Source organism: Chiloscyllium plagiosum, unplaced genomic scaffold, assembly GCF_037043375.1.
Source record: "Chiloscyllium plagiosum isolate Xiang-an unplaced genomic scaffold, Cpla_swu_hap1 HiC_scaffold_16, whole genome shotgun sequence".
Taxonomy (NCBI): domain Eukaryota; kingdom Metazoa; phylum Chordata; class Chondrichthyes; order Orectolobiformes; family Hemiscylliidae; genus Chiloscyllium; species Chiloscyllium plagiosum.
In genome coordinates this window covers 55,859,434-55,876,289 of record NW_028270154.1, presented here as the reverse complement: position 1 = coordinate 55,876,289, position 16,856 = coordinate 55,859,434, and the positions used below count along the sequence as shown (strand labels likewise).

General features: G+C 38.7%; 1 protein-coding gene across 3 annotated transcripts in view; it reads left to right on the top strand.

Annotated features, from left to right (window-relative positions):
- The window catches only part of pde6a (phosphodiesterase 6A, cGMP-specific, rod, alpha), a 50,112-nt gene extending 36,096 nt beyond the window's left edge, over window positions 1–14,016 (top strand). For all 3 annotated transcript variants that reach the window (XM_087995416.1, XM_043703784.2, XM_087995418.1), the window contains 5 exons: window positions 1,761–1,824; window positions 3,169–3,243; window positions 3,455–3,538; window positions 9,394–9,550; window positions 10,745–14,016. In XM_087995416.1, the coding sequence (XP_087851542.1) occupies window positions 1,761–1,824; window positions 3,169–3,243; window positions 3,455–3,538; window positions 9,394–9,550; window positions 10,745–10,803 (439 nt within the window). In that variant the 3' untranslated portion in view covers window positions 10,804–14,016. The remainder of the gene's footprint in view (window positions 1–1,760; window positions 1,825–3,168; window positions 3,244–3,454; window positions 3,539–9,393; window positions 9,551–10,744) is intronic.
- Window positions 14,017–16,856: the final 2,840 nt, after the last annotated feature.

Genomic DNA, 16,856 nt, shown 5'->3' with positions numbered 1-16,856 from the left:
CTCCAATATACTTGTTGCAGATGCACTTGTCCATAAATGTATTAGTAGGGGGTGATTCACTGTGCAGAGTGTGGAGATTGGCCTTCTACTTGAGGGTATCCTTTATTATGTTCTGTAACACTACCTTCATAGCAAATGAGACAGATTTCAAACAGATCTAACAACTCAAAATTGAGAATCCGTGAGGCATTGTGGACTATCAGCAGCAGATCTGTATTCAACCACAATCTATAACCTCATCATCTGTCATATCCTCCATTCTATAACTATCTACAAGCCAGCAAATCATCTATGGTTCAATGAAGAGTGCAGGGAGGCATGCCTAGAGTAGAACCAACCATGCCTACAACGTGAGGTGGCAACTTGGTGGTGTTACAATGCAAAGCTATTTGCATGCCAAGCAGCATGTGATTGGCAAAGCTAAGCAATGCAATGACAATCTATGGATCAGATCTAAGCTCTGCAGTCCTGTTGCATTTGGTTGTGAAAAGTGATGAATAATTAAGCAACTCAGTGTTGGAGAAGTGTCCACTTTGGTGGAGCCCAGACTATCAATAAAAATGATAGGGCTGTAGCATTTGCATTCACCTTAACCTAGAAGCACAAAAGGATAATCCATCCTAACCTACGATCTCCAACATCATAATAGTCAGCCTTCAGCCGATTCAATTCAATCCATGTGATATCAAAAATGACTGAAAGCATTGGATACTGCAAAGGCTATGATCCCTGACAAAAACAAATCCAGCAATAGTCCTGAAGATGTGCTCCAGAACCAGCTTTACCACTAGCTAAGCTGTTGCAGTGCAATTACACCTCTAGCATCTACTTATAAATGCAGAAGATTGCCCAAGCATTTCTGTCTATAAGAAGCAGATCAAATCCAACCAGCTAATTACTGCCCCATCAGTCTACTTCAATAATCAGAAGAAGTGTTGAAAAATATCACTGACAGTGCTACCCAGTGACACTTCTTTAACAATAGTCTGCTCAATGATGCTCAGGTTATGAGGGCTATTCAGCTCCAACGCTCATTACAGCCTTGGTCTAAACATTGTCAAAAGAGCAGAACTTCAGACGAGAAGTGAAGGTGATTGCTTTTGACTAAGGCAGGATTTAACTGAGTATGATATCAAGGATTCGAGAGTGTGGTGCTGGAGAAGCACAGCTGGTCAGACAGCATCTGAAGAGCAGGAGAATTGATGTTTTGGTCACAAGCCCTTCATCAGAAAGGGCTTATCATGATGTCAAGGAGCCCTAACAAAGCTAAAATCAATGGCAATCAAAGTGAAACTAAGTTCAAATCAATCAACAAAGTGTACTATCAAAGAGATACACTGCAGTAAACCATCAAAGCTCCTTTGACAGCACCTTCCGAACCTGTAACCTCTATCACCTTGAAACACCAGGGGCAGCTATTGTATTGAAATACCATCACCTGAAAGTTGCTGTCCAAGCTACACATTATCCTGACTGGAAATAAATTGCTTTCCTTCACTGTCACTCAGTAAAGGTCCTAGAACTGCTTTCCCATGTGCACTGTGGGGTGTTACCTAAACCTGCATGAATTGCAATGGTGAAAGACAGCAGTTCACCTTCTGAAATGCTGAACCAAGCAGAGATGCCCATTTCCCACAAAAAAGCTTCCAACAAAAAATGCTTTGCGCAGTTCTGGTACCCTGGTTGATTGCAGTTATGGTACTTATTGGGGTATTATTGTGGTAATTACCTTTGTGTAATCCTGAGCATAATTAATTTAGGGCCATGATGATGACAGCATGTGATTTGTCTGCAATCACAAAACCTTGGGAAGTGCAAAGCAAGGTAAAATATCATTTTCTGTTTTATACCTACTTTTGTGTTCTATGAACAATTTGCTGAGGAGTATTTTGCTTTATGAATTAGATAACTCTACATTTAACTTATTGTACTTATTTCTATTGATCTGTCTTGCACAGTAACTGATAAAAGAATAATGATTTGAGTTCATAGCGCTGCAGGTCATAGTTTAGAGCTCCTGTAATGCAGCATGTTGCAACAATTCAAAGTGGCCAAGAAAGTATAGATAGGGAATGAGGCAACGATGAATCATCCTTAGCTAAGAAAAATAATAATGAGAGTTGGTAGTATGCAAGAAGGAAAATTGGGATAAACCAGTTAACTGCAGATTGCTTAGCCTTGGTTAACTTGGCAGATTCAAAAAATAACAAAGTTAGTACTCATTGGGAAACCAGTTTATTCAAGAACAGCCAGCGCTGATCTACAAAAGACAAATATTGTCTTATAAACTTTAATAGAGTTTCTAAAAGTGTTGTTTTTGCCTCATTTCAAAACCATAACAAGCAGACTACTTTCGTTAGAAAGTTTCCTAATTGGAAAAACTCCAGGTGGCAGCAGTTAGCATCACACCATTCTCCTTATCCAAAAACCTTGAATGGGAATCTACCCAACAAGATCCAGTGTGCCAGTTGTGCTTTAATTAATGATTATGAAATTAGTGGAAGTGTATTTGCCATACTTCTATGGTAAGTGCATGACCAGACACTTCCTTGGAATATAAACAGAAAAAGGTGTCAAAACTCAGCAGCTTAGACAGCATCTGTGGAACGATGTTTAAGGTCTGTGACCTTTCTTCACAACTGGGAATTGCTTAAATGGATATTTATTCATTCATGGAATGCGGACATTACTGGCTAGGCCAGCAATTATTGCTCTTCCCTCCAGCAAATCACATTGCTGGGGTTTGGCAAATTTCCTTTCTTAAAGACATTGGTGAACCAGATATTTATGACAAATTTGAATTCAATTTTAAAAATCTTGATGCAACTAAGTGCATCGAGATTTTTTTATTGTGTTCAAATTTCAGCAGCAGCCAATAGAGGGATTTGAATCTACATCTCCAGAACTTTAGCCTGGGACTCTGGATTGCTGGTCCAGTAATATTACCACCACTCAACCACCTCCCCTTAATAAAGTTAGCTTATGCCTCCAGTAACTCCATAATTGTAATAATAGCCAACTGTTGAATAAAGAACTATACCAAATTTTCTTACACATTGTCAATCTGCATTTCAATTAGTAGAGCCACTATATTCCTACATTAAAATTGATAGCCTATTTTCAGTTGTTACATTGTGTTGCATATCTATCATTTTCTTTGTATTCAAGGTAGCTCTCTTAGTAGCAGCCGAATTCTGGGAACAGGGTGACTTGGAACGAACTGTATTGGAACAGCAACCTATTGTAAGTACTGGTACAATGGTTGGATCAAATAATGGGTTGATATATTGAACATAATAATGGGAGTATTTGTTGTTACAAGATATTTAACAAATTGTAATTCAACAAGTAATTTGATAAATTAATTTGAGAAAAGGCAAATGTCAGAATTTTTCTGAACTGCAGTGTTTATGGTTATTCGAATTATTATTTAGAATTTTCATGTCTATTTTAGCCCATGATGGATAGAAACAAAGCTGATGAACTTCCAAAACTTCAAGTTGGTTTCATTGACTTTGTGTGCACTTTTGTATACAAGGTAAGGACATTGGTAGTAAAATATTTAAAGATTGCTTATTATTTTATTATTGAAATACTATTTAAAACTTGTGAATTTAATTTAACAATAAATGTGAAAATATCCTCAGAATAAAGAATGTTTTGTGACCTATTTCCTTAATCCACCAGGTCTTAAATAAAGTTCAAAATGAATCTCCATAATTAGGCAAAATGCATCAAAATTCAAAGTGAATACTTGGCTATAATGTATCCAGATGGTGATCATGTGAAATAACCTGTCCAGGATTGGTGTTGGAAATGAAATATGCTATAAATGTTCAGAAAATTATAATAATACTTGCTTTTGGGTAAAGAAATGAGTAATAAGGTTTGAAAAGAAAATTCAGACATTTGGGACCAGTATAATGAAATACAAATAGTCTTTTCCAATCTTATAGAGTCTACATACATTTCCATAGACTTGGGGTAAAGGGGAGAAGGGTGATGTTATGATCACCTGAATCAGAGTTATGTGCTGCCGGAATCTTATAATTATTTTCCTCGAGTTATGCAGGAATTTTGATTTTTGTGGATTGCTTTGCCAGAAGTTGGTATGACAATGTGTTTGGACATCAGCATGTGCTGCAGGATCTTACTGTTTGGTATAAAGGTCTTTTCTGAATCATTTTATGAGTATATGCCTCTTCTGATGAATTTGTGTTATTTGGTGTAAGGTTATTACAATTACAAATGCTTGCCTAGATTTGCATTTAAAAGTATACATCTCAAATGATGTATAGCTGCAATACAATACCATAAACAGACAGGTACAACTAGCTTAAATATTGAAATTCTATTTTGATTGACTATTTAGAATCAATTCTTCAGGATCTAGAAAGGTGCACATTCAATGAAGTTTAAAGAAAGCCAGTCAAAGACTGAATGTGCCACCTAAAAATAAATCAAAAAAGCCAGCATTACATGGATAATCCCAGACAAAGAATTATATTGATTAACATATTGTGACTGCATATATGACTCTGTTAACTGAGTGCATGATTCACAAAATATATTTTCAAACTTTATTGTCCAGTTAGAAATGCATTGTAGGTTGAAAAATACCATGTCATCACAATTTGGAGCTATTCAAGGTTGTTTGTACTAAAATATAACAATTAATTTTGAAAAAAGCATGGTCTTGAGAGTGGAGTTGATCAAATGGACAATCGCAGACGCCAATATTCTAATTTCTCTGGGGTTCAGCTAATTCTTCTTCAGTTTTAGGCCATCCATGGTGATTGCATGAATGGTCCTGAATCCATTGCTTGACTATTTTTTGATTTTTTTTCGAGCCTTATTTTTCCACACTTTCCATCTGCTCTGAAACCATACACTCATCTGCTGTTTGCTTTAATACAGAGCAGCAGTGTACATGAAGTGCCCTCAGCTGGAACTGCCTAGCAACTCCAAGGCCAACGGTTGAGCTTTTCTCACTGGGAATGCTCTGGAGGCAAGAACTCAATGAGTGCAAATATCTCACAGGCTTGTGGGGCTGGAGGATATCAGAGTTAGGGAGGGATCAGGTCATAGAAGGAGTTAAAAACAAAGATGAGAAGGTAAAAGTAATATATCACTTAAACAGCAGTCAATTTAGGTAAATAATCACAGGGTGATCAATGAATTTTTCATAGTGTGAGTTTAGACCTAGAATTATCGATGTCTCAAACAATCATGTGGAGAAAATTGTTTTGCTGCTTTGGCAGATGCTTGTGATACTTAAGATTGAGCTTGTCACAATACTGTCTAGCATTGAATGTTAAGCTAATTAATTGCCATATATTATATGTCTACCTATGGTGTTTACAATTGTCTCATCAGGGGTTTCTGTGAGTATTACAGTAGTAATCTTTTCGAGATACCATGCCAAGTTGCTTGTCAGATTTCTGAAATGTGTTTTGAAATGTACTTTTGACCAATAGTTCTGGTTACCTGCGAAGATGATCTTTTGTATCAACTAACATCAAAACCTAGATAGGCATATAGGCAATAGCGTTTAGCTCTTTTCTTATTTTATTATTTATAGCTTGTCTTCATCAGTTAGAGGCTAATTTTAATAATGTATGACCCAAGATTACAACAAATACATTTTTGAAATCAATTTGTAGTGTCAATTGCAAAAACAAGTATTATTATTGAGCTCAGGAACCTATTGAATATTAGTGACTTTTCCCTTAACTGAACAGGAAGCATTTGGTCCAGATAAAGCAGGCTCACTTTTTTTCAAGGGACAGAGACAGGACAAAGGAATGGTACAAAGTCAGTTTTTTTAACCTGCATCATATAGTCTTTCAGCACTTCCAACTAATCTCAGAACAATTAAAACTGCATTATTTTCAATGTGCTTCTCAACAATACAGCAAGTTAATTGTTTGCTAGTCAAAAATCACATTTTCTGCCTCGTGAGTCATGTGCTTTTTGTAAATTTGTTTCCTGTTGGCTAGATTTCAACAGAAGGATGTGTGTGCTCTTTGTCTTGATGGGATTTCGCAATAACTGACTAAATCCATAATAATAGCTTAGCATACTGCCTGGAGTAACAGAAAGTATTTCATTTTAGAAACCATACATTTCTCAAATATCAAGAAATCTTTGGCTATGCATAAAAAGAATATACTTTTCTTGAGGTTATTTAGTCAGTTATATTCATCTTGAATGGAATTCAGCAAAATAAGCATTACATAGCATTAACATAGAAAACAAACCGTTTAGTTAGGTCCACATTAGTTTGTTTCTATTTCCAGCCATCTCCACTTAACTTCTTCAACATGTCCTTCTATTCCTTTCTCCCTCATGTGTTTATCTAGCTTTCTGTCAGTGAATATATGCTGTATACTTCTCAACTAATTCGTATGACAGGGAATAAAAATGTTCCACCTGAATTGTCTATTGAACGATTAAAGTTTTAGCTGCCAAATGGCAGAACAATGGGTTCAATGCAGGGGATTGGGTAAAATTATGGAATCCGTACAGTTTGGAAGCAGGCCATTCAGCTCATAATGATCCTCCACAGAGCATAATACACAAACCCTCCACCCTACCCTATCTCTGTATTTCCCATGGCTATCCACCTAGGCTGCACATTCCTGGACAATTTAGCTAATCCATCTAAACTGCACAGTTTTGGACTGTGGGAGGTATCTGGAGCAAACGCATGCACACATGGGGAGAATATGCAAATTCCACACGGGCAGTCACTTAAGGGTGGAATTGAACTTAGGTCTCGACACTGTGAGGCAGCAGTGCTAACCACTGAGCCACCATGGGTAGTATGTGGTTGCCTAAAGGCTGAGAAAGATGGCAATCGGTTGTGAACTGAGATTATCCCATTCACTTCTCATTTTAACCCAGACATATTGTTGTTATGGGTACAATACTAGCCCTCAACTTTGTGCAGCTTTTGGGTGAGTAATTTCAATGATAGACATGGTGGTTAAGAAAACGTGTAGCATGATTGCCTCTATCGCTCAGACCATTGAGTATAGGAGTTGGGATATCATGGTGAAGCTATACAGGACATTGGTGAAGGCACCTTTGGAGTACTGTACATAGTTCTGGTCACCTTGCTTTTGGAAGGATATCATTAGATTGGAGAGGATTCTGAAAAGATTTACCAGGATGTTGCTGACGCTGGTGGATTTGAGTTATATGGAGAGGTTGTATAAGCTATCATTGTTTTCATTGAAACATAGCAGGTTCAGGAATGACTTTATAGAGGTTTGTAAAATCTTGAGAACATTGGATAAGGTGAATAGTAAAGGACTTTTCACTAGGATGGGGGATTTCAAAACTAGAAAGCATAGTTTTAAGGTGAAAGGAGAAAGATTTAATAAGAGACCTGAGATGCATTTTTTTCACACAGAAGGTGGTTTCTTTATGGAATTAACTACCAGAGGAAGCGTTAGATGCAGGTACAGTTATAACATTTAACTAACATTTGCATTGGCACATGAATAGGAAAGGTTTGGAGGGATATGGGCCAAACACAAAAAAATGGGACTAGTTTAGTTTGGGGAACTTGGTCAGCATGAATGAGTTGGACTAAAGGTCCTGTTTCTATGCTGTAAAACTCTATGACTCCACATAAAAGTCCAAATCCACTAGCAATTTAGTCCAGAATTCTAGATTTTGTAGGCAGTGTGCAGCTTTCTACAAATGTGCTGAACTCATTGGGGCAACCATACGAGAACTGAGCATTGAGAGTGTCTTCAGTGAAACAGTACGTTGGGAAACTTTCAAAGAATGCAACTGAATAGTTGCAGCTGTGCCTAGATGAAAGGTTGAGGAGAAAGTGAGGTCTGCAGATGCTGGAGATCAGAGCTGAAAATGTGTTGCTGGAAAAGCGTAGCAGGTCAGGTAGCATCCAGGGAACAGGAGAATCGACGTTTCGGGCATAAGCCCTTCTTTCCTGAAGAAGGGCTTATGCCCGAAACGTTGATTCTCCTGTTCCCTGGATGCTGCCTGACCTAGATGAAAGGTTGCCATTCATAGAGCTTCATCTGAGAGAGTGCTGTCACCACTTAGCAGGTGACTTCTAACTTCCTGAAGTCAGCTTGCCTGACTTGGACTTGGACATTCACTTCCCTGCTGTCAGTCTTTGCTGCAGCATGGGTGCTGCTCCACTGTGCACCTTTTGAAGGACCAAGTGAGCAGCGTGACTGACATCAGGAGGAGATCTGCACCAGCTGCCTATCCTCCACATGCCACTCCACAGGGCTGAAGGAATGAAGAGGGAAATCAAACTTAGGAGTGAAATCCCCCCTAAATATATGGAGCACAGCAGGTCTCTGAATGCATTTGAGTACAGTGCCTCATAAGGTGAAGACTTCCATGTTCAGTCATTGTTGACCAAAACCCCCTACTGAGTACACTAAGTAAGGACAGTTTGCCACTGGCTGATAATGTGTTTATCATAGAGGCCTGGACACTTTTAAATGGTTCTCTCTGGATTTCTGTGCTGTCTTCTACCAGGGGAGGATTTATAATCATGAGAAATATGAGGAGAGGAGAGAAGGACAAATTTGTGGGCTTGGGTGCAAGATGATACAAAGATGAAGCTGACTGTGAGCATTTGCTGCTCAGATGAGGATGTGAGAGATGCCTAGAGAGGGAAATGAGTGGAGTTTCAAGGTATGCTGTTCTGAGCAGTGTTATGCAGTCAGTTTACAGGCTAATGCACACAGTATTTTGCTACTTACCTATAATGCCCTCCTGAGATCCTTGAACCTCTTGGACACAATATCCAGGTTCATGTGACTAAACTGTTCCTGCTCATAACCTCAACTATGTATGCATACATGCTTTGAAAGGCTGGTCTTTTCCTCACATACTTGGGAAATTTCAGTCTCACTGATCCTGCAGTGGGAGCTTCAGGTAAGAGTCTGAGGACAGCTTTCATACATCTCCTTTCCAATTCTGAGGTTGATGAAAGTTCAGGAATTAGTATACAATTCAACCATCTTAACCCCTCTACAGGAATCCCTTTAGATATAACTTTTTCCAATGCCAGATTCAGCAATTTATTGTATATGGTTTGTCTAATTGATTGGGAAACCTGAAAATGGGATTTTCATGCTGTGGCTGAACCAGGATTGTGTATGGATCTGTTAGCTGACTGATGGTTCATCTGGGGGTGCAGCACATGCTTTACTTTTCTGATTGGTGCATTTATCTCCATACGTCCCTTATTTAGGTCCTCATTTTGCAAAGAATACATGACCTCCTTTCTCTTCCAACCAACACGAACCACCTAACTTTTGCGTATGTGAGAATATTTGAATGTTGTGAATGTTTAATTAATCATTTGCAATTGCACTAATATTATTTCTATTATATTAGGAATTCACCAGATTTCATTCTGAAATTCAGCCTATGCTCAGTGGCATCCTCAATAACAGAAAGGAATGGAAAGCACTGGCTGATGAGCATGAAGCAAAAGTGAAAGCCATTGAGGAAGAGAAACAACGGAAGGAAGAAGAACGTGCAGCAAAACAAGGTTAGACATCTGGATATACATCAGAACACAGAAGGATTTGTGTTTAAATAGGGTAGGAGGACTTTTGTGTGCAGCATTATGACCTGCATAGGGCAGGTGAGCCAAATTACCAGTCTTCATACTGTGAATTCAATATCAAATACAGTAGCAGATACTCAGCGCATCCAGTAAAATGTGCTAAATTGGACACATACGGTTGGATTTCTCACAAAGCTCAAGTAGCTGGCCAGCAGGCTTTGGCTAGAATCTGGATGCAGTGGAGAAACAAGTAGGTCCTGCAATATGAGATGGCTGTATGGACGTTAGGCCAGAGGATGATTGGTTTAGAGTAGAGAGATGAGGAGAAGATGATTCTTCAGGATTAGTGGAAATTAGATTGACAGCTGTCCATGCATGGATTCTGGGGCCAGGAGGAATACTCTAAAAAAAAGTAGACTTCACTTTTTGGGTTGTCAATTAACAGAAGAGCCACCAGGTGCTGATCAGATCTGGCAGTATGCATGTATAGATCAAATGAGTCCAAAAGTGGAAATCAGAACCAATGACACGATGACAAAATTGGGCCCTAACTTCCATTTTAAACACAATTATAACAATACCAGAACTAGAGGGCATAGGTTTAGGGTGAGAGGGGAATGATATAAAAGAGACCTACCAGGCAACTTTTTCATACAGAGGGTGGTACATGTAAGGAATGAGCTGCTAGAGGAAGTGCTGGAGGCTGGTACAATTCCAGCATTTAAGAGGCATTTGGATGGGTACATGAAAAGGAAGGGTTTTGAGGGATGTGGGCCGGGTGCTGGCAGGTGGGACTAGATTGGGATGGGATATCTGGTCGGCATGGACGGGTTGGACTGAAGCGTCTGTTTCTATGCTGTACATCTCTATAACTCTATGACTCTAAATCATTGCTTACAGCTTTTTGAGGTGTTACTACCCATCATCTGCTAAGTAAAACTTACGAAAATTAATTCAATAGTATGAGTGAGTAAACTGCAAATAAGAAAAGATATTCAGATTGCTTAGGCTGTTGCCAAGAGCTGATATGTATGTGTTTATATATAAATTTAAATTGTGTTTCTAAAATTTTTAAACTATAATTTAAAAGATTATAATCTGTCAATCTAATGTGCATCGCTAAAGTCAGGTTTTATTCTTTTAATGTGATTTCTTTCTCTCCCTTTCAAATTGCAGCTAATGATGTATCACAAAAGGCACAAGGTTCTCAGTCTAAGACATGCAATCTCTTGTAAACTACCACAAATAACCATTTTTGTGAGTCTACACTGGCGGTATACTACAAATATTTGTGAAAAATAGTCTACTTTTCAAAATTAATTGCATTGTTAAAAGATAGCTTACAGTAAAGTAAAACCTTTCCTTAGTTACAAGGCTTCAAACAAGAAAAATGAATTTCAAAAAGTCAGATTAATATGTACTGTAAAAAAATTATTATATCTTATGAATCATATAAAATATTGTGTGTTACAGAAACTTAAAATACCTTTGAAAGATAAAGAAGTTATTTTCCATCTTGTATTGAGGTGAAAAGAAGTTATGTGACAATTTGTGAGATGAATTTGGAGCTTCAGAAGATGCATTGACATTTGATTAGCTCTGACATTGCTATTTTCACAAATCATTCCAACAACCTATTCTTACTGTCCATGATCTTGGTTTTATTAAAAAAAATCTTACTATGGATTCAGAGTTGAAGCTACTGGTGAATTGTGAACTTTGGCATTATCACCGACAGCAAATAATAAAGCATAGTTATAGTTATAATATCTTGGCCTACAACCCTGTGGTTATGCCTCAATACAACAGGAGGACCGATAGATACACAAAGAATATAGGCAGCCACAACTTGCTAAATCTACAAACAAATCAACTGTAATAGAGTCATGGTGTGAAGGTGCCAGTGTTGGACTGGCTCGGACAAGGTCAAAAATCACACGTCACCAGATTATAATCCAACCTGTTGGACTATAACGTGGTGTCGTGTGGTAATGGAATCAGTTACCTGGACTTGGCAGAGGAATAGCTAGTTGAATCTCATTGAGGATGCTATGACTAAAATATGCCATTAAATTGAAGAAGTGAAAGATTGTGAATTATAATAAAAATATATTAATTCTCCTCAGTTGTGCTGTTTGATTGTGTACAAGGCAGACTTTCACAAGACATCTTCCAATGATCCATTGCAACTCTGGTGGTAGACCCTTATATCCTTATTCTCTGTGGCTCACTGTGCTTTACTATCAACAATTTTAGGTTCATTTGTATAGAATGAACTATTGTATATGCCTGTTCCTGATTGGATATGGTTTCCAGCAGATCGGTTGCTCAATGCAGTACTATATATTATGTTGCTTTCCATTCCTGTGCTAACTATTTTCTTTTTGGTTCCTTGGATCTTGCAGTCCACTAAGACCTACATTGCTTAAAGGATTTGATAGACTAGATGTGCAGAAGACTGCCACAAAATTAATAACTACAGGACAACAATATAAGACAGTGTGCCAAGAAATCCAATGTAGAATTCAGAAGAAGCTTCTTGATCCAAAGAGTGGTGAGAATATGGGAGTTACTCCATAGGGAGTATTTGAAGCAAATCATACAGGTGGAATTAAGGGGGAAGATGGACAAATATATCAAGGAGAAAGGAACAGAAGCTTATAATGGCAGATTTAAAAGCAATAATATGGCGGAGGTTTCAAGTTGGGTATCATTGTTGGTATGAACTGGTTGGGTTGAATGGACATTTTCCATGCTGCATACTAGGTGAAATTCAGTTCCTGGATCCAAGTGGTTTCAGCTCTATGGGAAATGGTTGGGGTTAAAATAAATCCAATCATTTCTAGTGTGACACAGTTGCTATATTTTGTTGAGGGTAATGAAAACAATCTGTACATGTGCCAGAAAAATGCAGGGTGGGTAGATCATGAAGTCAGGCAGATGAGTTGATGCTTGATCTACATGTTGAACCTTGTCACTCACAATGACCTCTCTTAAATGAATACAGCTGAGCTTAAGAGGATTGCACAAGGAATTGTCCACCAATGCGTTTAAAAGCAACAGCATTCGATTTGCAGATGAAGTGCTTTAGACTATCAACTTGCTGCTGCAGCGGAATAAAAGCAGTTGGAGGAGTTGTGAGAAGTTATTGAACTGATCAGTGAAAGGGCAGATTTATATTCATAAGCAGTCGTTTGTTCCCTGTCAAAGGAGCTACAGTTAAAACTTCCCTCAAGTTTCAGCAGCAGAGGAAGATTGAACAGAAAAAGTAGATAAAAGGTTAATGGAGAAGAAGGAGAAGCAAGAGGAGGGTTCTAAGCATGAAAGCCTGAACCATCTAGAGTCTTCATGGACTAAGTAGAGGTTCACAGAATTGAGCAAGTAAAACTGCAGGCCAAGGACAGTGCTGCCAAACTTTAATGCCAAAAGCTCTTTCCATATGAGAACAGGTGGCAATGTTAATCTATTGTGTTTGGCATCTGTTGCTGCTTCTGAGATGACACAAAGGCTCTATATGCATAGAAAGGTGAATTCATTAACTTCTTTCTAAACAGTCAGAATAGGATAAGTTGTTTTGCTCTAATATTGGCCTTCTTTCAGTGCAGGAAGCCATCTACTGCAGACACATGGCCTTGTTTGCAATTCATCTCAACAGGGAGATGAATCACAGCCACAAAAAATATCTCTTGCTCAATGTGCAGTTGGTTAACACCCACACTGGAAATATTATATTGGTGATTGTCTGCTATCCTGGCAGCAGTCATGATACATTCAACCTGTGCTATTTAGCTGTTGTATATTCAACTACTGTACTGAACCAGAGAATTGCTGCTGAAAGGCAAGGGCTATCTGCTGTGCTGAGACTCCTTTCCATAGTGTCACATGTGGTTGTCACTCACACATCGAGAGCCCAACTGGGAGAGTCATGGAGCAAATCATTGACATGCTGAACCAATGGTTCCAACGCTAAGATCCCTCATGAGGCACCTTTCATATTCATCCCAATGCTCAATAGTCTACTGCATTGTCCACAACCTGGCTACAAGGAGGGAACAGCCATTTCCACTTGGGCTTCAGGAGCCAGCTCAGAGAGTAGGAGGAGGAAAAGGAAGATGCGAAGGGGGCGAGATTTGTAGCAGATCTGCAGTCTTGACAGACTCTGTGAGAGTATCCACAGATTGCTGTTTCCCAAATAAATCACCATATCCTCAAACCATTCATCTATTAGGTACCATCCAGTGTCCTCTTGGCCCTAAGTTTGAAATAAAAGACACCAAAACCAATGGTATCCAGTAATCCTTATAAATGATCTATACAATACTCAACTAATCACTGTTTGCAATCCCTTAGTGCCTCAGTTGCTGGATACCTCAGCCTATCTGGAGATGCCAGTGTTGGGCTGGGGTGTACAAAGTTAAAAATCACACAACACCAGGTTATAGTCCAACAGGTTTAATTGGAAGCACTAGCTTTCTGAGCACTGCTCCTTCATCAGGTGGTGCTCCTTCATTAGGACAACCACCTGATGAAGGAGCAGCGCTCCGAAAGCTAGTGCTTCCAATTAAACGTGTTGGACTATAACCTGGTGTTGTGTGATTTTTAACTTAATGCTCCAACACAGTGCTATCCCAGTAACGTTGTGATTGGTGGAAAGCTATTGACTTTCAGTAGGAGAGACTGCAGATTGTCTTTCAAGAAGACCTTAAAGCCGACCTGGACCAGTTTCAGACTGCATCACTTTTTACATGGGCAGCAGTAGTCCGAGCTGGCTGGCTCATAGTCAATAGTAGGAACATTGATAGAATGGCAATTCTGAGAGTATGAATGCTGCTTATTAGTCTCTAAAGTTCATACCAAGTCAGCATTTGAGATGGTGACTGTGAATGTAAGATAATGTAATGATGTTTCTTACCTTCCACTTCTGGCACCATTGTCTAGCTGTTTGTGAGTATCAGAAAGTTAAGGTGTAGAAAACAAAGGTTAGAAAGAAGGAAATGAGGTGTGGGATGAAAATTAAAAGTACAAAGTTACATCATCTGCAGCATGCACTTCCAAACAGATTGTGGTATGAGAGTGAAGTGGGATTTGAGGTTCATTAGACAGGAATGTATCGTGATTCTCAATGGGTTTTGCCACTCTTTAGCCCACAGCATCTATGATGGCCACAATAGTATATCTACTTCCATCTCTCCATGGCTGCCTGAAAGTGCAGCTATAGTTTGCTGCTGCTGCCATCTCTAGGCATCATCTGGTGTTTCAAGAGAAAAGAAAGTTGAATATATTTGAGTGATATGCCTCCATAGTTGAATAGTTAACAGTATGTACAAGCTGAGAGAGATGAGTGTGCATCTTCTAGCAATATTAAAATTGTGAAGTTGAGATTAAACATATAAATGTGAGGTAGTGATCAATGAAGATTGTTAGCAAATGAATGATCACGATTTGGTGAATGGAACAGTGTGAGTTTAACGATGCAATTGGTCAGTTGCAGTCACTGACTTTGATAATTTTTTGTGAGATCATCAAACTCATTTCAGCACTGAACCCATGTCCTTGACACTTGTGTTAGCATTGACCATTATAGTCACCTTACTCACATTCTAGATCAGTGTGGTGCTGGAAAAGCACAGCAGGTCAGGCAGCATCCGAGGAGCAGGAAAATCGACGTTTCGGGCCAAAGCCTTGATTCCTGATGAAGGGCTTTTGCCCAAAACATCGATTTTCCTGCTCCTCGGATGCTGCCTGACCTACTGTGCTTTCCCAGCACCACTCTAATCTAGACTCCGGTTTCCAGCATCTGCAGTCCTTGTTTTTACCTTACTCACGTTGTCTTCTGAGCACAATATCTCATTCACCATTCATTCCCCCCACCCCGTGTCCCCACAGAAAACCTGCCAGTAAATATTAAACCAAGTATTTTCAGTCATATTAAGGATCTAACTCCAATCATTCTGTTTTTGTTCAAGTTGACAGTTGTAATAAAGGTTTCAAGATGATTCTTTTCATCTTCTCCAAAACTGATAGCAAAAGTCCATGCTGAAAGATCCAAAATCTCCCACAACATTCCTTGCACAATTAATTTACTGCTGATAGTGAATGTTAATTGTAAACAAATGCTATAGGTACATATGCTGCTCCCCTATTGACATTCCCAATTGTGCAACATGCCATAAGATGACAATTGCAAAAATGGAGGCACATTATGTGTGTTATGACTATCATTAAACTTCTCCATTTCATTCTGAGTATCTTCAATGGATAGTTATAGACAGCTGTTAATTGCACCCTACCAGCTCACTGAATGAGCTGCCATATGAATCTGGCAGTGATTTGCAAGATTCACAGGCAAAAACCTGCTTTATTTAACTCAATTGTTTCAAGTATTTATTGGAAAATTATTGATACACATAAGCAGCAAGCTAGCAGAGATTGGATATTGGAAGCAATTTCCATCTTTACCACACAAGCAGTAAACTGGCAGAGTAAACATTTACCTATTGTATAGCTCATCCAATTATGGCCTGTTCTAGTATAGGTTGGTAATCCACTGCGAGAGACCTGCATGCCTTTTTTAACTATTTTTTCAACCTGTCTAACTGCCTTCAAAGATCTGTGAACAAACATCCCAAGATCTCTCTGTTTCTCTGAGCTAGTCAATGAGTATTCCTTTGTCTTGTTTCTTCCAAAGTGCATCACCTTATTTATTGGGATTAGATTCCATTTGCGACTGTTCTACCCATCTGACCAATCCATCTGTCTCCTCCTATTACTCTTCCTCATCGTCAACCAACTGACCAATCTGCAAACCTATTTATCCCCCACCTAAGTCTAGTGGCTCAGCTATATCTCATCTCTAATTACTTATCTTGGTTTCATATTTCTAAATTCTTACTTGACAAAAATCTATTAACCTTAGTTTTGAAATTTCACATCAATCTAACCTCAATAGCTCTTTGAGTGAGAGAATTCCAGTTTTGTGTAAAGTCGTGATTTCTAATATCTTCCCCGAATGGATCAGCTCCAATTTTATACTTAATCCTCCTTGTTCTGGATTCCCTTACTAGAGCAAAGAGTTTCTCAGTAGCAATGATATCAAATCATTTTATTCATCGAAGCATTTCAATCAGTTCAATTCTAATTCCTTCATTCACAAGGGATCACAGTTCTACTATATTTCATAAAAGGGTGTGAAGAATACTGGCAGAGAATTGTTTGACAGGAGTACATATTATGTTACTATATTCAAAATTTAAATCCTGGTGATTTGTGAGGCTCAGGCTTTAATAGG